General features: G+C 40.1%; 1 protein-coding gene across 1 annotated transcript in view; it reads right to left on the bottom strand.

Moving 5' to 3' along the window:
* Window positions 1–26,051, bottom strand: part of LOC146751077 (cytosolic carboxypeptidase 4-like) — a 94,185-nt gene that overhangs the window by 55,703 nt on the left and 12,431 nt on the right. Inside the window, exons 2-3 of the mRNA XM_085535678.1 lie at window positions 4,774–4,903; window positions 284–415 (exon numbers count right to left, since the gene is read on the bottom strand). Coding sequence (XP_085391804.1) covers window positions 284–415; window positions 4,774–4,903 — 262 coding nt within the window. The remainder of the gene's footprint in view (window positions 1–283; window positions 416–4,773; window positions 4,904–26,051) is intronic.

Raw genomic sequence — 26,051 nt, 5'->3', positions numbered from 1 at the left:
AACTTATAAAACACAAAAATACAACATTTCTATTAGTCAGCGGCAGTGACAACAAAACAGCATCTTAATGAAATGAATTAGAGATCCACCTATTGACAATATTCTCGCAGATATCTGGTGCATGAAGATAGTAGGAATCATTTAAACTTTTCTGGATCTCTACTCCTCTGCTGCAAGACAAGTTTGCACCTACCAACAGAACTTGTGATCTGACCTCATCTTAAAGAGGGATGTAGGTGCACATATATGCCAACAACTGTAGAAAGGAACAAAGCAGACCTACCCTGTAGCCAACATCTTCTGTGATAACTGCTGTGTCGACCACGCAACCTGCTTGCCACAAGGTCTCTTTGATACTGCAACCATAGAGGAACACATTCTTTTTCTGGGAGTGTCCATGGTAGTCACAGAACACCTAGGGAGGAAAGAAAGGCAAAATCTGTAATACTGAAGTAAGCTTTGTGGTTCTTCACAACAGACACTATAAATACTAGAGGATTGTATGTGAGGAATTACACCTTTGTCAGTGCTCTTCAGACAAACTCAGAGCAGAGCTCTGGGCCAAGCCTATAATCAGTGTCAAACTTTGTTAGTCAGCCGTACCTCGTTTTACCTATTGGAACTGACATGATCTCATGAATCCAGTGTCAACACCGGTGCATTTCTGTCCACAGCAGAAATAAACATGACATCTGTGCAAGATTCCATGCCAACCGAGGAACCTGAGAGTTCATGGTAACTTATGATACAACGGAGCAATTTGTTGGGCTCCTCTGACTTCTCAACTCTAGCATTAGCCTCAGGAGATTTTAAAACTGCACCTTTTGCCAGCAATTAATCACCTTGGCTTCTTTAAACACAAAAACTGTGCTACACAATGTTTAGGAAAATGTAATTGTGCAGTTGTGTAAAAATGTATTGTATGTGGTCAGATACTTACATGAATTCCTGGACATAAAGCACGGGACATTATCTTTGTCAGACAAATAATCTGATTCCACACAACGTAATGTATCTATTTAATCCATCTCTCATGTCAGCTATCATATAAACTAGGTACAAGGTACATTCCAGGTTTTAATGGAAGTTTTGATTGCCTTCATAGGCACATATCAACTTTGATAAAAATGAAAATCACGATTTAATGACCCAAGAGGAAAATATTGACCCAAGTGTTAAATAATAATCAATCTCATTGCCCTCCGGAATATGAAGTCAATATAGACACTGCTGTTACATATATTCTCCATGTCTTTATCAGAAACATTCAGAAATCCAGCAGTGAAAAGACAAGGATTTCTAAAGAGAAGAAATTGGTTTGTTTTAAGGCAATATTCATTGCCGATTAGAAAGGAACATCGTGATATCATTTAAATAGTTTTCTGAGGCATCTATCAGAGACAAAGGGACAGGTGTCATAAGGTAGGGAAGCACTGTGGATCAATTAAAAAGATGAGGAAGAAAGATACATATTCTTATATAAACATAGACAGGAGGAGAGAAACAGATGGAATAGATCAACTTCTTCCACCAACTGTTAAGGCAAGTTTTACCCTAGTATGCTTGTTTAGTAGTTATACAGTAACTCAGTTTAGCTGCAGCCAGTCAGGAAGTTTAATTACCTAAGGAACTGAGCATTTAAATTCCTCCAGCTGCTCTGACAAGCTGCACGTTGATTGGAGATGCTAAGACACTCACACGCAGATTCATCCCACAAGTCCTAGTTAACAGGACTGCTATAGCCACAGAACATCCTGAGTTGGACAGGACCTGTAAAAGGATCACCCAGTCCAATACATGGGGCTTATGCAGTCCTACACTTCAAGCAACTGCCTGAAAAACAGGGAATTATCCCATAAAGCCCCCTTCTAAACAGCTGCATTTATTGGTTCTTTTAATGACAGGCATTTTTCCAGTTAGCGTTCCATCTATGCTTCCAGCAATACAGTCATAGATTAGTTTAACCACAGGTACCAACTAGAATTTACTCCTATGAATATCAAAGAAGGTTTTATAGCTGTGGTTCTATTTTGAGGCAGAGATCCCAGCTCAACCAGGTATCAATTACCTGCCAATTTACAGAATTACTAACATGCAAGATGCATATATTATTACCTAAAAGATTACTTATCAGAAACCACACAGGGATGATCAGCTGCTCAGATAGCTGTGCTGCCTGATAAGCAGGAGGTCCATAATTCTGCATCTCAAGAGTGAATCCTTAAGTGACAAGTCTGGAACAAGCCTTCCATATTAGTAAAGCATTGTAAAAGCCAGGCTCTGTAACACCACTATTTCATGCCATGGGATGAATCCATGACTGCCACCCACCTCCACAGCAGAGAAGTCAACACTACTGGAAATGTTTCCATTCCATTTGTGTATCATATATACCTACATTTTAATTAATTTTACTGAGCACTGCAGTTATTCTCAATGTTTATGACAAATCGTTTTGTTTTTGTTTTTACAATGCATTCTTCTGCTCTATTTTTATTCTACAGAGTAGCTCAAGCCTCACCACTCAGCCAAGACAAAACTGTATTTTATAGTTGCAGCACCCAATGAAGAACTTTCCTTGGGTTAAGCCTGGGCAACCACAAGGTAAACTTGAGACCTACCCACCCCTTTTTTCTCTCTATCCTTCTTGTACAGCTGTGACACCAACACACAGTCAAATTCCAAGTCTGGTGTTCACTGGGGTATGACTCAAGACACACATGCAAATTTTTATCTATTTAAAGTAATGTGCCAGCACTGAGCACCACAAAGGTAAGGACTGCTTTCAAACTCAAAAACAATCCCCCTCATGACTCACAGAATCAGGAAGCTTTTAAAACAAAGGAAAAGCAAGACAGAAAATGGATGCAAATACTCTTTTTTTTCCTTAGTAGCTTCGTGAGAGGACCCAATCTCAGACTGCTGAGGTAGACACGTTTAGGATGCTTTGCTCACAAAAAGCTATGTACTTGCAGTCAGATTCTGTTTCCAACCTTGATAGAATATCTCAAAAAGCAAACACCGCTTTGTGTCTCCTGGTCCCTAACAGCATCTTCCTGTCCCCTCCAAAAGTAACTTGCTCTTTGCTGCAACTTGATCCCTCTGTAAGAGCTACACTTTTCCTGTTGCATCCTGCAAGTGCACTGTCAACTGTAATTCACAAACTGCACATTTCCTCACCACGAATGCTCAAGGGGAAAAAGCAACATCTCTTTCCCCTTCAGTCCTAGCTGCTCCCAAGCTTAGCTCTCTGATACTCCCGCTGCTCTCAGTTGAAAAGAAACCACCCTCAGTGGAGAGTTGCAATACTACAGCGTATCCAGCCCCTTCTTTTACTAGGGTTTCCAAAACCAACAAGAGAAGCAAAAATAAATAAACAAATAAAGCACTTAGATGGCTGTTTTCTATGGCTGAAGTTACCAATTAAAATGGGTTTGGTTTGAAAGGCCGCTAACTTTAAAGTTATTTCCTTTTCACTTTCAAGAAGCTTTCCTTTCCTTTGAAGAAACTGCTTGCGCATCCCCAAGATAAATTAAACTAATTCACTCCACAGAAATCATTTGGCTATCAGTGAAATTGCCTTCATGGCATCTTGGCAGTGAGTGCAGGGCAGAAGAAATCCAGCTTCTTCTGGAGTTGGGAAAAGACATTTGCGAGCATGTATAAACCAAAATCAATGTACTCTTCAAAGGCAAAGAAAAAATCAGTTTACCACGTCTGACATACTGCCTGTGAGTGAGAGACATGATACGATCAATAGTCTTACTTCACTCAGCAAGATGAAAACTTCCACTGGGCGCATGTTCTACTTCATGCATCTGGATGTGACAGGGATGGTTATGATAAATTTAAATTAAAAAGGCCCAATACGATTAGCACAATAAAACAAAACTGATCAGATGTAGCTCAAAACCCAAAGAAAATGTAGGTGGAATAAACTCTCAGATACAAGCTGAACTTCCAGTAGATTCCTTGGAGTGCAGAGCTCGATGTCAGGGCTGTCATTTAGGCCAAAAATAGCATATTTCCACAAATATTCACTTAAAGAAACTCACAGACATTTTCACCTTGTCTGAGGATTTTCTCATCAAGACCAGAGTGAACAGTGCATCTTAGGACATTTCCTGCCTAACTGGGGCTATAAGAAGCCAACTTGCTGTTCCATCCACTTCCATTCTGTTCATCAACATTTGAAACCATCAGTGTTTTTTTTTTATCCTGAGGTCTCAGAACTATTCATTCTGTTGGGCATCAAGACCGAACAGATGGGGACAGATCCCAGACATATGCCAGTAGTATCACCCCTCATGAACTTCCGGTAGTTCCCCCAAAAAGTCATTTTCTTCTCACTGAAGCAGCAGAAAAGTTCAACCATTTTGAAAGCTAACTTGTGTTTCTCTGATTGCACAGATTGCTCCAGTTTGGGCTTTTGCATGATCCATTCAGACTATGTCTTCACAGAATTTCTCCTGTCATTGCCAGAAAGATAACAATAACTTACTAACAATATCTAGTTTAGCTGAAGTACTTTGAGGATACTAAGGAGCTGTAAGGAATTTGTATTCACTCTGCAGGTGCACGAAGACTCTGAAGTTTGGAGTTGGTTAGAAGATTCAGTAGATAACCCAAGACTTTCAAAAACACCCCACAATGATGAAAGTATAGCGGTATAGTATGCTTTCCACATCTCTAACCATAAAACAGGGCTGTTGACACAACTGCAATAATCCATCTGCGTGCAATAACCCATAGAAGATACAGGGAGTTACTCACCACAGGGGCCCGGTTGATGCTGCGCAGATAATACAGAAGACCTTTGGTGTGGTAAATTGTTGGATGGAGCTGAGAACTGGGAGTCAGCCACTGCCTGTTCAGATCATCTCCACTCAAGGAACAACGGTGGCTGAAATCACAAAGCAACACATCACAAACAAAAGTTGATTCCAAAGAGTTCCTGATTCTGGCAAGACCTGGCACAAAGATGGGGAATGCCAATTAAAACACAGATCAAAGACTTTTAACACTGGGTTGGAATGAATCAACAGTCGGTACATTTCAGAGGTGCGTACCACCATGCAGATTTTATCATCCCCTTTCCTTCCAGAATTCAGACAGTTACAGCCCTGAAAATAAATGCAGATTTTCCTTTACTTAAGTACATACACAATCAGGACCACTTACAAACAAAATTACCTTCGGAAACGCTCTAAATTCTGCGCTATCTACAAAACTCACCCAGCTTACGTGCACAGCAAAGGCTTCTCAAAACCTCCACAGCAAATAAGTACATCCAACTCCTACTCATTCTAATTGAAGACAGGTGCTTGAATCTCTTCGACCAGCCTGAAATATGTATGCACTTAAATGAGATGAGCTGGATATCTCATTTAAGCTCCTCCGCTCATGAGAAATGTAGCTATCTGAAGCACATCAAGAAGATCTTGATGCATGCTACATCATTATGTGGAACAATTACCTAGATTCACTGCAAAGACTGGATAAAAAGCTAAATAAGGATCCTAGATTTGCACTGAGAAAGTGTTTTCATTCGTTGGATTGAAAATATTCTGCTCCTGACTCAGTGATCAGTGAAAAAATCTGCAGGATATTTGATTGTAAGGAGCAGCACATCATTGTACAATTTTGCAGAATCTGACTAATTTCCCTCATTAGTGATTGTGTGCACTGCAGAGCCTAATTATTGTAAGTACTGGACAAATTTCTAGCTACAGAGTTACATCCAGCTTTGCTGTTCCAGCCTCCTAGTCACAGAATAAGTACAGATGTATTCCTGGGGACACAATCTGGCGGTCTGAAGATAGAATCTCGCATTGCAACTGGGGTGCATTGCATCCAGCGTTATCAGTGAGCCTTGCAAATAATGCTTGCAGAAAAAAGGTCTTAAGGCTGGAATACTTCAAAAAATACTAGATACAATGGAGAACTGGTTAAGAAAGGAAAACAAAGAAACAATAAAATCCACTAAAAATGTCATACGTTTCTAATGGAGAAAAACAAGGTCTCTGATGCCATCTTGGGGTTTCTGGCAACATCACAAGACTCATTCTGACTTTACTCTAGTTTCAGTGTTACCTGAATTCCCTTTTTTCCTCATAACCCACAGCTGCTACATTGCTCATTCTGAAAGCTGAAAAATATTGCCAGTAACAAAAGCATGAGAAGTCACTGAATGCTTCTACCAAATATTCTATGTAAAAACATGACCGTTTCTGTTATGTTTCTTAATAGCCCTTCAGGCAAAGTTACCTGCAGGCTCACCTTTCCTGACCTGCAAGAGAACAGATGCTCAGCTGAGATTTACAAGTGTATTTCTGCCAAGAACTTGTGTGCATACACAGTTTCCTTCCAGCAGGCGTAACTCCATTCTAAAAGTCACTAAACAAAAAGCCTGTTTGTAAATATATATATAAATTATTCTTCTTTCTGAACACAAGAAGAAATTAGATGTTCTCTTAGAAAAGGAGGCAAGAAAAACTAATCGATCCTGTTGCATTGCAGTGTTTCTCATTGCAGCATTAGATTCTGCTATGGACTGTGGTCTGGAATGTAGGGCTGGTTCACAAGCACATCTTGTACACAGCATGCTGACATGTTCATAGGTCACAGTACCCTCACTCTTCAGTCTTTACTCTGCCCATGTTGCAATTTACCAATTCCATCATTCTGATACAAAAGGAGGTTCTTCCTAGAGGAGACTCTATGACAGTTCAATTGCCCCATGACATTCACAGGCTAATTTATAATGGAAGGAAGGTAAAATCTCACCAAGAAGGCAAGAACTGGGAGGCAGAGTTCAGTTTTGTCCTCCAGTGATTAGTATCTTCGCTAATTCGAATGACCTTTAGATATTAGCCCTCTGCCTGGCAGCCTGTAGCCCTAGCTCTGAAGGAGATGCAGAACTTTAATTAAATTATGAGACACTGATTTTTCCAACCTCGCTCACTCCCTCTGACCATACTGTTATAGGCTGTTTATTTTTGGAGATCCCCACCAGCTCTGTTCCCTTGCTCCTTTCCTCCTTCTCTTCCTCTCCTAATAGCGATGACATTCGCAGATAATGGTTTTGTCCGTTATGCTCTGCATCCAAGGGTGAAGGTAAAATATTAAGCTGATCTCAAGTGCTGATAGCAAATAAAGAGACTGGAAAGCTGAGACTGGCTTTCTACATTTGGCAAGATTTAATGAAATTCACTTCTCAAACCAAAGGCATTTCTCACAACGTAGTTCCAAGCTACTGTATTTGCTTTAAGTGCTTTATGTCTTCTCTCCTTTGCAGCATTAGTGAGACTACGTGACAGCCTGGATGGGACTCCCAGCAGCTCAAACCAAGTGATGAAAATGTTTGCCACAAGGAATTCCAATAGAGTAAAGGAAACCCCACCTCTACCTCTAAACAGATTACCCGTAATTAAATTGTATTTCTCTTGCTCACAAGTCTGATGCTTTGGATTGAACTTCTGTTATAGCTCTACCTCCTTTTCTACCTTTAAACAGTTCTTTGACGGGGGTCAGCATGTGGGACAGCTGTTAGCTGCCTCCTGGGGTACTGCTTGACTACCAGAGCACAGAAAAAAGGAAACTATTTGCTCCTTTGTTCTACATAAGAACTGAAGTGGCTCCATTAAACGTTCGGCCACAACCTTTGAGATACACGATCCATTAGTGCTACTGTAGAAAGGATCAGTTCCACAATTTGAAGTAGTTTGTGCAAATATCACACATCTCTCCCACCAATCAAGACCAAACACTTTTGACCTTCTCCTCCAAGCAGACTCTGGGGCTGTAACGTTTCTGTAAGTAGTTCTAGAATAACTCAGGAAAAGCCACAGAGCTGGTAGAAGATGGGACCCTCAAAGCATAACTAAGGTGTTCTAAAAACGTACGTAGCCAGAAAACACTGCCACAGTGATCCACAGCAAAGCACCCAGCACTCACAACTGTCTGAGGAAAGAAACGCTTGGGTTGTCTGCCTTTCAGATATACTAGTGCCATGCAGCCCTGGAAAATGAACAGAAAGTAGTCAAGCCCACACCCTGAAGCAAAGATTTGATGGAACACGCTCAGCTCTCCTGTGACTGGCTGTGAGCAAAGAAAACTCAACCACAGGTGAATTTGTTGATGACTGTTGGTTTCAAATATCAGTACACATCATCAGTAATACTCCTGCACCTCTGCAAGCCGCACCTCTAAAGATGTATAAAGGCAGGTAGTCATTCTGAACTGCAAATGGGAGAACTACTCTAAAAAAGCCAGATCCTTAAAATCTCAAATTGATACACCACAGTCATAAAGATGAGGTTGAGTTTTCTCTTCTGAATACACAGGCAGTAAATGCACTTCTAAGAGAAGCATTAGACCTTGCTCTGAAGGCAGGGACACCTCACAGAGAGTTAATGAGAAAGAGGTTAAGTTGCTAAAGCACGGACCTATTCAGTTAAAAACAGAATGATATTTTAAGTCTGTTTGCAATTTTAAGACCTTGCTTTTAATCTTGTACCTCGAAGTCTGACATCAAGTTTTAATGAAGATTCATCCTCTTTTTTTCTCTCACCCTTAGGTCTGCTTGGTTTAAGAGCAAAGCAAAAGATCCCTGAGCGCCTCAGCTTCCAACTGTACTGAATTCTGAAATGTCTTTGGACTGGGAGACATGAACTAGTCCTAACCCAAGGCTGATATTGTCAACAGAACCCTTCAGTTGGCTGCTGTAAGACTGGTTCGATGCCCTGCATGGAAAGAAAAATGAGAGGGGAAAAAGAGAGAAGGGAACACATGGGGAGGAGAGGGGAAAAAAGAAAACAAACACCAAAAAACAAAACAAACCAAAACAAAAAAAAACCACTAAAACAAAAGGGAAAAGGAAATATGAAATAAAGACATGGGGGGGATAAATGTAATGCACAAGATATTAGACCAGGAAGAAAGCGAGAAGTGGAAAGAGAGGAAAGTCACTTTTTAAAGAAAAGATGTTGCTGTGCTTGGAAGATAAAATGATTCAAAATCTCCTGTCCATTACAGATAAATGGAAAGACAGGGCCCATCATATCAAATGAATGATGTCAGGACTGATAATAACAGCACCTGGGGCACAGTGAACTATGAAATCTAAAGGGATGCATTGTGTTTGATATGTAGAGAGCAACATCACCATTCACTGTGCATCTTAAAAGCAGACAGCAGTACCAGCACAGGATAAGAATATCTATAAAGGAAAGTAGGCACAAGTAAACATCAGGATGCCGTTGAACAGCGTGTGGCAGCCTCAGACAGACACAGCATGCTGGACTTATAAATAACTACTGCTTACCCAGGATGGAAGCAAGAGGAATATTTGCATTAAGGTGTTTTGGTCTTGCAATTAAGAAAGCTCAGATCAACCTGAGATGTGAGTACATGTGGAGAGGGCAGGTGGAATCGTGAATTTTCTTGATTGTTAACCTTTTCAGAGAACAAGGCAGTGATGTTGGAAAGCAGCAGAACCAGTAAAGCCCTCCCTCATAATTAAAAGGAAGATGTGACAGAAATAGAATTATTTTTTTACAGCCTGAAGTCCATGCGCTGGAACTGACTACATTCACCATACATTTATTCCATGGAGATGCTCATCCAATGCCATCTAGTCGTTGCATTACAGCATTGCCCTGCGATGTCTATGGTCATTCTAGAAACAGGAAGCCCCCACAACAACAGCAATATTGGAGGCTTTAAACTGTGTGCAATCCAATGAAACACCAGCTTATGGCAACTAACAGTCTTCCATTTTCTGAAATATCTGCCTTAATTGCATTAGAGAAATGTTGAAGTACTGAGTACTGCTTCGTAGAGCTCTTCATATAATCCATTTCATTTTATAGCAGATAAATATACAGATAAGCACTACAGGACTCTACAGCTGGAATCAAAGATGGGGAAAAAGAGGGCAAGGTGTTTTCCTACTGTGCTCTGGGCTGCATCATTAATTTCATAGTGAAACTTCTTTCCCATCATTTAAGTGAGCTGCTTAAAGTTCCCTCTGGGATACCTCACTTGGGCATCTTGGCAAGCCACGGGGTTTCACTGAAGAAATGTGATCCCTTCCCCATTTACTTCAAGAAACAAAGGGGGCAATGTTCTTTCTTTGTTCAGGGATTGAAGTTACCAGATTTTCATTTGTTCACAGTGAAATATAGGTGAATATCTGCAAGGCATATATACAGGCACCAATGACCAAAGCAGTTTCCATCCACATTACTGCAGCTAACAATTCACTACTGATCATAGCTTATCTCTTAGATGACACTCGTACTATCTGGCTGCCAACCAACTGAACAAGGCCACTGGAAAGATCCTGACCACTTTAGACCACTGCTGCTCAAAGACTTTTCCATTTCAGCACAGATTAATGAATCCATGATGCGTTGTACTTCCTCTTGAGCAAATGGTGTTCTAAAGCACCACTCCATCAGCTTCTTCTTGCCTACCCACATCAGAGCATTGATGCTAATTAGCATAACGAGCCTTCAGAGTTTCACCTTCTACATCTGACTGATTTTTTTTACAGTGGACAATTCTTCCTTCCCAAGATAAATGATTTAGTCTGTGCTTTCTCCTTTTGGTCCGTGTAACTGTGTCTCTGTCCTTGTTCTGATAGGAGAGTTCCTTTTCTCTCAGCGGACACATTTCATTAAGCCGCACTTTGTCACAAACCAGTTAGACACAGAATGAGATCTGCATCATTCCCAGCTAACACTGTCAATGTCATAATCAAATGAGACAAGAAGTTCACATGACCTACTGAAAAGGTGAGTTAACAGCCTTATCACAGCTAAACTACCTCCTCAGTTCCACATGAAAGGACGCTCATCAGATTTCTACTATTTTAGCTGCAACAACAGTAACTATCAAATATGAGAACAAATTCACCTGCAGTTGGTGACACTTTGCACTGTCATTTATGAGGAAAATGCAAGTTATGATGATCTGTACTGTTTTGTGGAGGAGTAAATAAGGATTCAGGAAGCACCTAAAAACTGAAAGTTTCTTGACACCTACCATGAGATTGAGTCATCTTTAGACCCTTTTTGCAACAACTTCAAATACTTTCTCACTGGTAAGAAAGCCCAAAACAGAATTTTTAGTCACTAGTTCTGACTGGAAAAAGTAATTTTCAACTCAAGATTTTTCTTTTAACAAGTACCTGCTTCCTGCTGGAAATCATAGCTTTTCCTCAGCTCATTCTCTTCAAAACTTGGAGTTTTCCATCAAAACTTCAAATTGGCCAGTTCAGAATGTTAAACTGTTTAAGAGATGCCCTCAGCATATGGCAGAATATGTGCACTTAAGGATTCTAAGGTACTCATTCTTCTCTGCCAAAGCGCCTCTTTGTCTGGGCCACGTGTCCTACAACACAACTTAAAGCGCTGACAACACTAATTCAGTAAGATGCACAAATTAAGATGCAGCAGGGGAGGCAGGTGAAGCCAGGACAACGGGACAGCCAAGCAACTCCCAAATGGCACTGCAATGACATTTCCAAATGGAAATGATGTTTTTAAATGGGAAGATTTGGCTCCAATTTTGACTATTACTCATTGAAAAGCTTAAGTTTACCATGGGGAGAAAACAGTTCTTTAAGACAGCCTCATCCTCCTACAAACTCTTTCAGCAGATCCTAATTTTGCAGGCACAAATATTGAAAAGTGAAGACACTCATGCAACAAGGTAGCAAATCAGTGAAAAATTAAGACCAGAACCAGAGGTTTCAAGACAAAAGACTGAATAACTAACATTTTACTTTTGAAGTAATGTCCTTCAGCCTGCTTCTAAGTCTTGCATTGTTCACTTTCTTAATTTAAATATGGTTTACATTCATATACCTGAAGAAAGGTTCTTAACTGACTTAAGCTAATTGCTCACATATGGATTGCATTAATTGAGTTGATTTAAATATCGGGTAGTTATATCAGTGCAATCTCCATATACAAATGAACACTAAGAAATACATTGTCCAGATGACTGTTCTAAAATTTAAACCCAACTAAGTGACACATAAGAGCAAAGTGTGGCATCATAGATCAATAATAAGAACTACAAGCAGAGCCTTGCGTAGAGGCCAAGAATAAAAAATAAATAGAATGTGCAGAGATACCTTCAGATCTGTTCAATTTTCCTAGGATCCTTATGCAGCCCCATAGTCCAGTAGGTAGCACTCATTCCTACAGGCAAGAGCGAACTGAAGATGTTAATTAGAATGGGAGGAAAAGACCTCAGAACAGATGCTACGAATCAGAAATATTCTGCTAATAAGTTATAGAATAATTGGAGTAATCCAAAAACATTGTCAGTGAGTGCTGAAGAACCGTTGCACTTTTGTTTTAGTAATGAGAGTAATGAAACAAACACTGCACAAGGACTGTGGTCCAAGATATTATGATACAGTTCCCTTCTGGACCATCACTAACATCATCCTGGTCTAATCATGTTCAGCATCATCTAAAAGGTTTTGTCCAGCTTGTAACATCCCGCTTCCTGCTAGTCATTGATCAGGACATTGTGCGCCTACCTCAGAAGACAAACCAATTTTGGAAACCTAGAGTCCCTTTTCAGTTTGGGGCCTGCAAAGATCTGTGTATCAGACTTGTTTCAGCAAACTGACAGCAGCACGAGCAGAGATCTCAGTACATGAGACAGTGATGTGATTTATGCTGGAACTGACTGCGGGTTGACATATATGAAGACATACTATACTTCCTCCGTCAGTAAGTTAGAGTACTGACAAAGCACCATTACCAGAAATATGCTGAGCGGTAGCTTATGAAATAACACAAACCCAAGAACACAGTTTGTCAACCACCCTCTCCATGGCAGGCACAGTTAAAGAAAGTAACACTAGACTTTGCTAATCACTCACATTGGAGGAGCTTTCCCTTCTTTCTTCCTACTTTTCTCCCTTTCTTTTTACAGTCACGCCTTAAAACCAATATGATTGTGATCATATTGCTACTGATGCCTACAGCTCCACTGGAAATGCCCGCTATAACAGGATATATACACTGTTGTGTGACGATGCCTACTAACTTCACAGGCTACTTGCATGACAAATACAATCTCCCCGCAATGAAGTAATAATTCCTCACAGGTTACTCAGCAATCATATACATGAATGCAAGCTTTTCCCCTTTCTGAACACAGAATTTCCAGCTCTGCCTGCCTAGTCCACTGAACAGTCACGAATTCCTATGAAACAATTTGATTTCTTTGCAATAAGTGTTCCTTTCTGTAGAGATAAGCAATAGTTACAGATCAGGTCTGTTTGCAATACAGTTTCCATGTCAAAATAGGAAAAAAAGCCAGAGCAAAACACTGAAAAAACAACAAAAGACTTATTTTCAAGTTATGCATTCCACCTGACTCTGAAGGGAAATGCATGTCTTCTATTGAACTAGACACGCATTCCATGCATCCTCAGAGATCAGGCAACCGCTGCTCTACCATCACTAGAAAAGCATCTGAGGGACTGATCTGTCACTGAGCAGAGTGAGCAGGCACAGATAAGTAAATCAGTTTGGGGTTATATCTGCAGATGCACTAAGTTGTTTTATTTACTTTCCCCCTATGCTTATGCACTACATGACTTCAAAGCTCAACTGAATGCTAATTCTGATACGAAAAGATGCACTAAAACAAATTGCACTTACGTAACTGCTCATCCAAGCACAGTGTCTCTGGGCACTGCACAATAGTAAAGTTAAACGAAGCATTCAATACCCACTTATTAAAATAAAGTATTCACTGGAGAAACCTGATGGGCTTGTAAATGTCTGCAAAACATTCAGGAAAAAAAAAAAAATTAAAATATCCATATAAAATGCAGTAACTGATAAAATCGCTATAAAACAAAACAAAACAGACCCAATTCTCCAGGGAAACTCACATAATGGTGAGATTGGGCCAAGTGTTTAAGAGATGCCACGCAAGTGGTAAGTAAAGCTGGCACAGAAAAGTGAGGGCGCATAGAGAAAAATGAAGACTCCTAAGAAAAAGGATTTGAATTTGAGGGGAGATCTGCCTTAGAAACCAGGGCAAACACATTAAGTGCAGCAGTTTTGCTGGAAGATTCTAGTGGAAAAAAACAAAAGTCAAAGAAAAACTAGGACAGTAGATAGGAACAAATGTAAGCGGTTCTTATATACTTATGTGAGCAGAAATCTAAGCTGTTTTTTTTTTTTCCATAGCAATTGGCAAATTTTAATTGGGGGCTCGTACGATCAAAAAAAAATCCCTCTTGAAACAGATTTGTAAAGTGAAGTTACTTGAATTCTGAAATAAATGACCTGATTTTTCAAAATATGGAGCTACTCATCACTGCCTATTGAAGTTCAATAGAATTGCAAGCACTCAGCATCTTCCAAAGTCAGGAAATTCTTAACTAGCTTCCTAAAACATATTGGATCAGGGCAACTAATTTATGGTCCTTACTATTCGTTTTTATCTCTGTTCTTCAATTGAATCAGGAAGCTTTACGTATCAGAATATATCAGCAATATTCTAGAATGGAGGACACAGAACTTTTCCAAGTATTTTGGTGAGTTTCTGCATAGCTCTTCCTTCCCTTCCCTTGTTTTTAATGTATTGAAGTAGAGGAAAAATCTCTTGAAGGGTAATGAATTAAGGATATTTGGGCATCAATGGGTTTGAAGACACTTATGAAGAAAATCAATGATCGGCATCCAATTCTGGTAATAAAGCACTTAAAAAACTTTCAGATTAGAAGCACTGTCCTGCGTCAGTGAGACAAAACCTCAGGTTCTGATCAAAAGCTGAAATAACTCACGACATAGCAAAGGGCAGCACAGTAAGCTCTCTCATTTAGACATGGAGAAAAGGGTACAAGATAAGAACACTAATAGGACCACTGGATCATTATAGCTCTTCTACTTCAAAGGTCCATGTTTAAAAGCTGATACAGTGCCACTAAACAGCATGTGTCTGCTGGCTGCTCTACATGCTCAGTCACTAAACAAGGAGTAGGACCATACTGTCTACCTTTACTTAAGTTAACGACCGAGCACTACAGTTTTCTTCTCTCTAATACGAGAAACAGTTTTCATCACCTCATGGGTAAAGCAGGGTTTGCCCATGATTCTATGTTTTAATTCTTGATGGACCTTCCAGACCTAACAGGTGAATAACAGTACTGATTTATTGCTAAGTGCATCATACAGGGCAATACTACTTATGCCACGAAGGAGAAATTGTGCTAAGCACCAACTTTAAACCAAAAGAGCTTCAAAACTGCCTTCTAAAGACCAATATTTCATCACTGCAAAGAAACAACCTTAGACGCAACTTCCAACCATATTTTTCAGTGGAGGGCATCCATAGCATTTCTATCCACAGAATGACATGGAAGGGAAGTACAGGGGAATAAAATTCTCTGTTTGAAGATGGATTTGAAACAGAAACACGCCATGTGCTTAGAATCATAAATAGAGGCAGGAAGGCTAACGAGGCTCTGGAATATTTCTGATGTTATCTGATAGTGTTTTTCTTTTCTGAATTTCTCCAGGACTCCTTGTACTTTGAGCTATCCCGCCCCTCTCAGACCCAGGAGAGATTAAAGACTCAGCTGCATAACATTTAATCAATACCGATAAGCTCATAGAAATATCCTCTACAAAAATCAATGTGCAAATTCAAGTAGGCCATTCTGATCAACTGGAATAAATGTTGCAAATTATTTTGACCGTGGCTGTAAAAACACTGAGGAATAAACACCAACAAAGGAAAGACCTTAAGATCTAAGTTATCTTTCTCCTATATATATAAACAACGTAGTTCAGCTGTTACTGTTTGAATTTAGGTAAATTAGTGCTTTCTCAGCTTCTTATCTTTATAGTGTATTTGTAAGCAAAGTCATTGATTGCCTGAAGCAGAAGACCTAGAAAAAAACTTCAGCCTTCCACCTTTCTTGAACAACTTAATTCCAAATATATATAATTAATAGTGCTATATAGTGCTGTGAAATGCTAAATATCTTTAATTCTTCTTAAGGTGTAACACTTTTTTAACCTCCTCACAGTCTGAGCAGCAGTTCCTTAGTGGTGGATAGCGTGATAGACGCTTATCTCTAGCCCTGAGTGCTGCAAAATACCAGGAACAGAAAGCTAACAGAGATAGCAACAAGGTAAAAAGAAAGAGGAAGAACTAGGCCTTATAGAGCTCGTTTCTCACACAGCAAATCTGTTGGCCCCAAAATTATGCTCATTGAATGGCAGCACTGAATGTATTTCTCATGGTATGACTCCACAGCTGCAAAATCCCAGCTGCAATTAAGGAACTGCGGGGCTGGATGTTCCATCATTTTTATATGTGCAGGCACTCCAGCGGTGGCTGTGGCAGGCTGCAGCTGCCTGCTCTCAGCCCCCAGCTGCTGCCTCGCAAAAAAGGCAGTAACTGCAATTGTGTGCAAACGTTAGGAAAACACAAATTTTGTGGGTGTTGGAATGGTTCAAAATTGCTGAGCATTATTTCATTCTAGCGCTTCCCAGCTCAGTCAGGTGAATAGGACTTGCTTGGAAGATATCACAAGAACGTGGTTTTACGCCACTGGAAGAGGTGATGAGGTGACCTCCTAAGCATAATGGTTTCAAACAGAAAGATAATAGCTGAATTTCAGAGTAGACACATCTCAGAGGAAATCCTCATGACTCCAACTTTGAGCAAGTTTCCAATGATTACAGAACAAGCAGGTGCCTTTTTCTCTTGTTTATCTGTTAGGGTTTTCCTGTCTATGTGGCACTGAGTACTGATTGCTGTCTAAAAGAGTAGCTGTGTTGGATGGTTCACAGATACTAGGGACAAATTAACAGCCTGACAGTTACATGCAAAAGTACAGACTTATGTCTTCTTCCTCAATATTATGTCATACTTGATGAGCAATACTTCTGAATATACCCTTTAGGGTGCATGCACCTCCTTCATCTAGCTTACGTCTAAGATAATTCCATCTGAAGATGCTGGCAAAGGTGGAAGAAGCTAAGATACTTTTGCATGATCACATATTCAATAGCTTTGCTTCACTGTGGCATCTGGCTGAGCCCTTCCCAACTCTCCCATACTTTCCCTTCACTAAGTCCATCGGTGGTTCAGATGCATTGCCATTTTGAGTTCAGGGAAATGATTTAGCAGAGGGTTGTTAGAAGAACTGAAGCACTGCCATTGCTTCAAATAACATTCCTGCTGAGGTCATAGATGTGACTGAAAGTTGGCAAAGGGAAGAGCAAGGAGAAGAACCCTTGAGGCACTCGAAGCAATGATACCACTGACAAGCTCTCTGAAGAGAGAGCTTTGCTGCAGCAGTAATATGGGAGATGCCATTTGAACAAAGGAATAATAGAAATCAGTACAGTCAAATCATGTGTCTTTTAAGTTGTAGTTTAGTCAACTACGTTTTCAAAGTATTATTTACACGCACATCCCAGGATTTCATCAAATGCAAAGTATATCCACTGATTGAATGGCCACAATCCCTTAATGGCAATCAAAGAAGAGAGATGTTTGAATTTTAGTTTCTTACTGATTTATTATTATTATCTAGCTCTCTGCTTGCAACTGCAAATATCCCTTTGCTGCTCCATTAACCTGATCACTTATCTATGTTTCAAACTACACTCAGAATGTCCACACAGAAAATATCCACACTACATTTGGAGAAGATGTGCCTTGCATTTATGCATGAGATCATGGGCTACATTTTAATGGATACTTAACCTGGGCTAAAAATCAGCTAGCACTGTAAGGAAGGACTCTGGTCACATCCCACCAAGTACTGAATACCAGTAGATGACTCATGCACAACCAAAACCATAGTGCCATAGAGTGGAAGGGTCAGTTCATCTGCCATTTACCCTGAGTCAAAAAAGCATCAGCACAAACAAAAAATGGAGCAGGGAAACTCACCCCAGGCTTGGGCTAAGCCAGATTATCAGAGAAGGTTTCCTGAACAGCAAATATATATCCTCTAATATCCTCTAACAGAGCACACTTGTGTACACATCAGGTCCTAGCAAAAGTTGGAATGGCAAGAAAGCATCGGTACATCCCTCATTTCTGTTGTTCCCAAAGGAAATGGTCCCTTATCATCACTATCCTCACATACACAACATTTGCTACTTGTTTTTAGCAGTGATGAAGTTTTTGTTTTATCTGCTAGCAGTTGTTTCAGCCAGATGTTTCACTGAGAGATTCTGACTGGTTGACAAATAAAGTTTACAGTTTCTTAAGGAAGATAAAAAAGGAAATGGGGGAATTTACACACCACAATTGGGTTACACTACCAGTAACGCTACCAGCCTGCAAACTAATTTCACTTACTACAGCAGAGCAATGGTAGATCTACAGCAGAATGCAGGGGAAGCAGAATGCAACCATAAGCCACTGCCCCTTTATTGACCAATTTCCCCATCATGCTGATGGCACTAGAGATGCTTCACAGAATGCGACTCAAAAGGCCATCAGTTGGTTTTCCTTAATCATTTCCTGTAACAACGCAAACAAGAAAGTTCACCAACTCAGTATCTTCCTATTTTGTCTGATTTTCCAGCAGAACACGCATTTCCAGTACATTTGTAGGCTCAGAATCTGCCAAAGATATCACTGTTGTCATTCAATGCATTATGGTGCATGTTAAAAGAAGTGATTTCTATTAATAAGAGGAGCAAATGAAAATAAATTACTTAGAGCCAAGTCGTAGAGATTCTTATTCCTTCAGTTTCTGGATATAAGATGATCTCAGTAAACAGATCAAAAATGTCATTCTCCCTTACCACTCATAGCCATTATAACGACTGCCCAGAGCTCCATATTGACACTCAGTGTCGCCTATTGAATATGACTGTAGCAAATGTCAACTTTTGTCCTGTTAGAGTACAACTGTCATGTGATAGATAGAGCTGCCTGTCAATTCCTCACTGTGCTTTTCTACCTTCCTTTCAACTTCCATTACATTGTACGTTTTTAAAGAAAAGATGCCTTCTTTCCAACAACAATAACCATCTTCAGTACACTTCAAAGCCACAGTGAAGAAACGCTTATGGACTGTGAAAAGTATTGCTCAAAGAGAAGCCTCACATTTAGGGGGTTGATCCATCAATGACCTTCAAACACCTGGATGTACCACAGATAGGACACACATCATTCTACATAAACACAATCATCTCTTTCTTAAATGTGCCCCATTAAGAAATATAACCGAAAAATATATGGAAACAATTCATCTTCCCTACCAGACGTTTATCTTTTTAACCACCAGATAGGACTGTATATGAAAAGCAACTTCCTTCTCAAATCCCTACTGGAAGCAATAGGAACACTGCGTTACAATCAGCTCCACACAGGCAAATGTTTTATTCATATCGCACGACTGGAAGAAAAAATAGAAAGAAAGAGGGGAAAAAAAAAAGGCATATACTGGTTAATTTTATCTAAATAAACCCCACAGTGTGGCTTTTAAATGATATCAAGATCTTTTCCTACCCCACTGAGGTACGTTTTACCTATTTGGGATGAGTGGCATCAAATGCAGTTGCCAAGAGTGAAACCCCACAGCTCTTTACAGTAAGTCATGGAATCCAGAGGCCTTTCCACACATCCCGCAGATAAATGGATTATTTAACGTGATTTTTCAAACAAGCGATCAAACCCAATCCCACTTCACTTAACCAAATGAGTTTCAAGGAGGAGAAACAAAGAAATCTACTGCCGTTTTCAAGACTGACAGTTTCTCTTCTCTTCTAGTTCTTCCTCCCACCACCACCTGTTTTGCACAACATGTTACTAATATCGTAATCACTGAATTATTAGACAGAGAATTTACAAGCACCACTTGTTTTTTCCTTGCTGATGAAGGGAAACTGCCACAGCAATGAAAACTACAGATTATATCTTCTAAACTCGGGTCTGAGGAGAGCATAAGCTACACTAACGATTTCTGAACACTAATAACAAAACCACTTAACGCTCTCTATTATTTAATATAAAACAGTCCTACATAAGTAATAGGGAAAATATTGTAACAGAATAGGCCAATGGGGAACAAAGCTACTCAAGAAATACGATACAGTCCATTGCATTGAATAGGAATGAAGATGAATTATTTTCCAAATATTAAAGAACTACTAGGACAGAGATTCTATAGTTGACAGCATGGATGGATTCCATAGAGATAAAACTGTGACCATAGGCCAATATCGAGCTATATTTGGCAACGAACAAAGTAAAGGGTTGGAAAGAGTTCTGGACAGTACCTACCAGTAACGACATGTGATGCTTCAATAATCTCAGTGGATTAGCAAAAAAAAAATGAGTAAAAAAGGAAGAGCAGGAAAGCAGCACACAAAGGGCAGAAGCTGAAGTGCAAACAGAAAGAAAGACTTCTGCTAAGAAATAAAAGACAAAAATAAAAGAGACTCTGAACTGCAAAGAAATTGCGATTTCACTCCCTTTGGGGGCACCTCAAGGAAAGAAAATGTATGCTGAGATAGTGAAGAAAACAATCAAAGATAGGGTAAATATTTACGTTTCTATTCACATAACTGAGAAGGTATAAATCATAAGAAAAACCAACAGCTTGGACCTTGGGGGATTTCTCAGTGCTGTTTTGTTTACACATAGAGAGCCAGCACTTTGCTTAGAGCTTCTTCCATCAGCTTCACTGCAGGGTTACAAACAAGGAATCGGGTCTTTCAGTGGAAAAGATATTCACACTGCACTCCTATGGCTGTGAAGTTTCTGCAGCATGGTGGTTCTGGCTTAAAGTTCATGCTGTAAATCCAAGTAGTGCCACATGCTTATCCGAGTACAATCCAAGAGAAAATGCCAGACAAACTCTCGTTCACCTCAAAGCCCCAGAAAGATAAGAAAAACAGCACACACTTGTCCTTTGACAATACTTCTTTCTCTGTCTTCTGCAAAGTGACACAAATATTGAAAAGAATCTCATTTTCAGTATGCTCCTTGCTACCAAGTATTCTAACACAATTTATGGACTATAATTATAACTCAGGCAGTGAAACATCCCACTACTGAAGACAACAGCTGGTCTCAAATTCATGGCTAACAATACAACCTTATCAGCCCAAAAAAAGCAATTACAGACTACAGGACCTTTAAACCAGAAAAAAAAAAATGAAAATCAAAGACCATGGCAGATAAAGGCAGTGTCAGTTTCCAACCTGGGCTGCCAGCCAATCATTTCTGATTGTAAACCATTGACAACCTGCTCTGCCAGGTTATAAGATACTGGGATCACTCGCCTATTACTGAAGTGCAGTTAAAACATTCAAACGTGACAACAGTAACAGCTCTACATCATGGTGAAAAGGAACTGAGTTTCAAATGATTGAACCAATGCTAATACTGCAAGGAAGGGAACAGCAGCAATGCCTGATACATTATCAAGCATCACTGCCCTTTCTAACAAGGTTTACCTGGTTACAGGTAATAACCGTAAACAGTGATTGCCAGTAGTAGCACGGACCGTAAGTTCTGAAACAGAAGATGCTAAGTGACAGTCCTGCCATCTCCTCTTCTGTGAACCCAATGCATTGGGGCTCAGAACTCTGTGCATCTGATATGTCAAAGAATTCAATGCCTGGGTCAGAAGAGCACAGTATGTGTTTCACCTGGACTAAACCCTCTCAGATCCGCTCTGGATTTCATTTTTTTAACCTGCTTTATCTTAAATATATAAACTGAAAATCTAATACAACGCTTGCGTGCTGCTGACACCTCAGTGAGTATGAAAGCTAAAGGAACATGGATGGACAGGTGCATGGAGGGTGATGCTCTGCCTCACTCCACGAACTGATTGCCATGGCTGTACATTCTATATGAAACTGAATTTAACATTTCTCCCTGCTTTGCTTGTTCATCTTTTCTCCCAGCTTGATTTTTCTTACTCTTAGGATTTCTTACCCCTTGCTCTACCGTTCCAAGCACTTCTTTTCTCTGTACTCAGCCAGGTCTTCCTCACTGTGACTTCAGCTGTATGCATTAGCAAAATCGGCTGCTTTGATTAGAAACACAGGAGTGGAAGGTAGATAATAGCCCGGTTCTCTACACCTGATCTCCCAGTGAGGGGTCACTGATAGGGGTCAACAGCTGAAATAAGCATCTCATCACATGAAGAGTTGGTGAAGAAAAAGCTGTACTGTCAAATAAAACAGAGCACAGCAGTGCTAGGAGTTGGAGGGGGTGAAGTTATCTATATATTTAGGCTGGTTTGTGTTTTGCAGATTTTGTTCTGAAGAAGCAGAGCTTTCAGCTCAACAGCAACAGAGCCTGAAGTCCTGTATTTAACTACAGGGCAGAGTCAACTGAGGAAGTTGCAACTCCATCCTCTCAGGAAACAGGCTTGTTAGAGGAGCTATGGAAGGAGCCACTCTGCTACCAAGCCTGCTCCCAAGGAAGCACCGCTCTCATCTTCTAAACAATACGGCTGTGACAATAATCCTGAAGGATTGTTTTTTAAGGCCAGTTCACTGATGGGCTCTGATTAAATTATCTCCAGAGTGATCCATCTGTTGATTGACACTTTTAAAATACCGACCGTCCCAGATCATTTGACAGTGGATACTGATGAATCATCAAGTTAAAGCCTTTACTTTAAATACTACTGTTACGAATGAAATGTCAAATAGTGACATTTGATATTCTGCACCAATTACTACTGCTCATGTGGGCACATAAACACCACTTAAGCGGAGTCAAAATCAGGCTATTAGGGTGCAGGGATCAAAAGAGACAGGCTACATGTCTTGTCTGGGTTTATAGACTACATAGCTATTGAGGGTCCATTAATCAAGCAGGGAAAAAAACAGCTATTATGGGTACTGCAAAAAGAGATGGTCTAAAGGAGGTTGAAAAGGATGAGTGCCTGTGCCGTGCCATACATTCCTCGCTTCTCTTGAACAGCCCCCAGTTCGTGCGTCATTCTGACATAGATTATACAAACAAGGAGGCACTGTTGGGTTAAGGGTGATGAGAGAGAGGAAAATGTTGACAGACTCTCCACCAGTGTGAGGCACAGAGCTGTGAAAGCCTGCTCTGATTCTTAACTTGTATGGTCAAGAAGGGTGGAAGGCGCCTTACAGAGGATATTTCTGTATCAGGTCACGAGAGACAAAGTCTTGTTCCGTCAGCAGTACTTTTTATCCCTTGTATTTATAAGGGCAACAGTACTTACATGTCTCCTGCATATAGGAAAGCGCAGATCACAACTTTTACTCCACTGCATTTCAGAGTCAAAGCAGTCAACAGAGGTTAAAAAAACGCAATAAGAGAACTCTGGGGATTTATTAGCAGCCAGAATCATGCCATCAGTCCAGAACTTGATAATAAATAGCTTTCTTTTTTTTTCCTAAGAAAGCTTAGCTTCTCAACACTGAAAACTTGGTGGGTTTTTGAAGCCTTCTGAATACGTGAGCGAGCTTTGAGAAAGCTTCTTTTGAAGGTAGGGCTCATCCTTGACACAAATGTACAGTGGGGATACCTCAGATATTTGAATTAAATTTGACTTGAAAATTCTGAACTCAAAGCTCCAGAGTCATCAATTCCCACGCAAACATGTACTTGCCAGCTTTCTTATTTTCTCTGGAGCATACCACTGACCCTATTACAGCATCCCCCAGTTGTACGTGCAGCTACTTCTCTTTTCAATGAGACCGTGTTCAGAGGAAGCCAGCATGATGGATAATAGAAGTCCTTTGACATACTGTGTCATTTATCACATAACAGCCTCAATCCTCCTAACAGGGCCTTCTCCATATGTCACTGTCAGCTCTTGTGCCACCCCAATGCATCAAAAAGAAAAGTTTGAATATGAAGCATTGTAATTCCTAAGTCACAGCTCATTGCAGCTTTCCAGACATGAAGAACCATTCTATCTATCTGCCAGCTTGTTTGTTTAATTTTCACTCTGTCTCACACATGTGAGAAATTAAGCCTTCAGTGTAGAAGAAAACCAGAAAAATGTCAGGTCTGGCAGAAAAGAGGAAGATAAAAATCTCCAGTTCCATCAGGAATCCAATGTGACATTTTAAAGTGTAAAAAGAGCAGCCTATGAGCATCAGGTATTAGAAAAATACTGGCAGATCTAAAGAATTCCTTCTCCTTTCCAACCCAGGAAAGAGGTTCTCTAATGGGCTGATGCGAAACTAGAAAGCTTAAAGCAATGCAGATAAGCTCCTGAACTCGGCTGCTTAATGGAGGCATATCTCAGCTCTTCAAGGGCAAGGAATGGAGTTAAAACACCCAGGAAAGCCTCTAGAGATTACCCAGTAGGCCCTGTTTTGGGCTACCTACAGTAATCAGAAATCACTCTATAATGAAAAATTTCACTGAGTCAGTTCCCAGGTGATTTGTGAAAACATAAGAGGAGACTGGAGCCACTGCTGGGGCCTCAGCTCTGCTCTCTGTAACACTCACATACATTCATCACTCTTTGCGCTCCCTCTCAAGTGTTAAGAGATGACAATCAGACCATGATCCATCCAGGCTCTTTTGCCATTAGTCTGTAGGAATGCAGCCCCATCTCGGTACTGGCTGCATTCACTGACAGTATCATGTTTGTGCTACCCAAGCACAGACTCTCCATAGCATTCATTCAAGAAGATGAGGGCTTCCTTTCAGATCTTCTCTATTTCATTTTCTTTCAGCAACACACAGAACTGGTCCAAGCTTGCATGAACCATTTCACAGACTCATTTTGTACTCGTTAGCATTTCCTGGGTTAGAAAAAGCTCCATCTTACTTTCAATGATTCAGAACCTCTCAGTGTGAATGGTCTTCAATTCCAAGAATTAAGATGCCATTTGGAATCACAAGTGATTTTAAAATATGATTTGCCACTTCATTAGGTTATTGTTGTGCAGTCTATGTAAATTTCCATTTCATTAAAAAATTTTCAAAAGAATCACAGGCAAATTACAGCTCGAAAATTAGTCAGTAAAACTTCATTAAGCCAACCCTTAATAGGATTATTAATGTGAAAGAACCAAAGATTAATTTCTTCCTCAATGAACATTAACTGACAAAATTCTTACCCTTTGTGGCACTCACAATGCTGCTCTCATGTCTTGATGCCTACTCTAACAGTAGAATCATGGAAGGTATATTAAACAACAGTGTATATTATTATGCTACAATGGATCATAAGTCAGCTGACTCAAAGGTTCCAAATTTCATTGCAAATTTCAGTATCCTCAAGGTTTTGGGGCAGCAACTTAGCATCAGCTCGAACTGTTCTTTTCATCAACTGATCTGATCTTTTCATCCCCCTTATTAAGTATTCACAGTAGATAACTTTATGTGGAGACATTAAAGTTGTGATACAGCAGAGTCTAGCAAGCCCCCAGGAAGCCCATAGGCCAAGTCACTAATAAGCCCTTCAAAGGCCTTCATCCCCCTGTAAGCAGTTTTTTCTCTGAAGCTTCCAGGATGGAGCTCTGAACCAACAATATCAATTCTGTATTCCCATGTATTTCACAGTTCGGTACACAGACAGACTTTTTTTGTGTGGGTATGAAGGGAAAGAAGATAAAAGAAGGATAAATCAGCTAGGGGCAAGTCTTGGTCACTACTCAACCACAAGGCAAAGCAGGGATGAATTCCAACTGACCATGAGAGTATCCTAAATAAGAGTTAGATGGAAATACGAGCTTATGCTACAGGAACAATTAAAGGAGTCAGTCACTAGGAAAAGGAAAACACTGCTGTACTGCTGCTTTGTAGCCACCAGCTCACATTCTTCAGATTACAGCAGAAATATCAAGAGAGGGAAAAAAAAACCTGATAAATCAATACGAGTTTATTACCAAATACAGCAAAATGCTGACAGTACAGCACACAAAACGTATGCTTATTTTCATGCCTAATTTGCACAAGCTCATTCCCAAAGGATGAGCATAATATTCAAAAGTGAGAGCACAAATGGCCATTTAAATGCCTAAACCCCAACTTAACTAATTGCATATAAAAACGTATACGTAACCTCC

The sequence above is a fragment of the Coturnix japonica genome, unplaced genomic scaffold (assembly GCF_054131305.1).
Source record: "Coturnix japonica strain WE unplaced genomic scaffold, WE-NBRP24 Scf147, whole genome shotgun sequence".
NCBI lineage: Eukaryota > Metazoa > Chordata > Aves > Galliformes > Phasianidae > Coturnix > Coturnix japonica.
The sequence above is the reverse complement of the archived record's forward strand: the minus strand, read 5'-3'. Positions and strand labels throughout refer to the sequence as shown.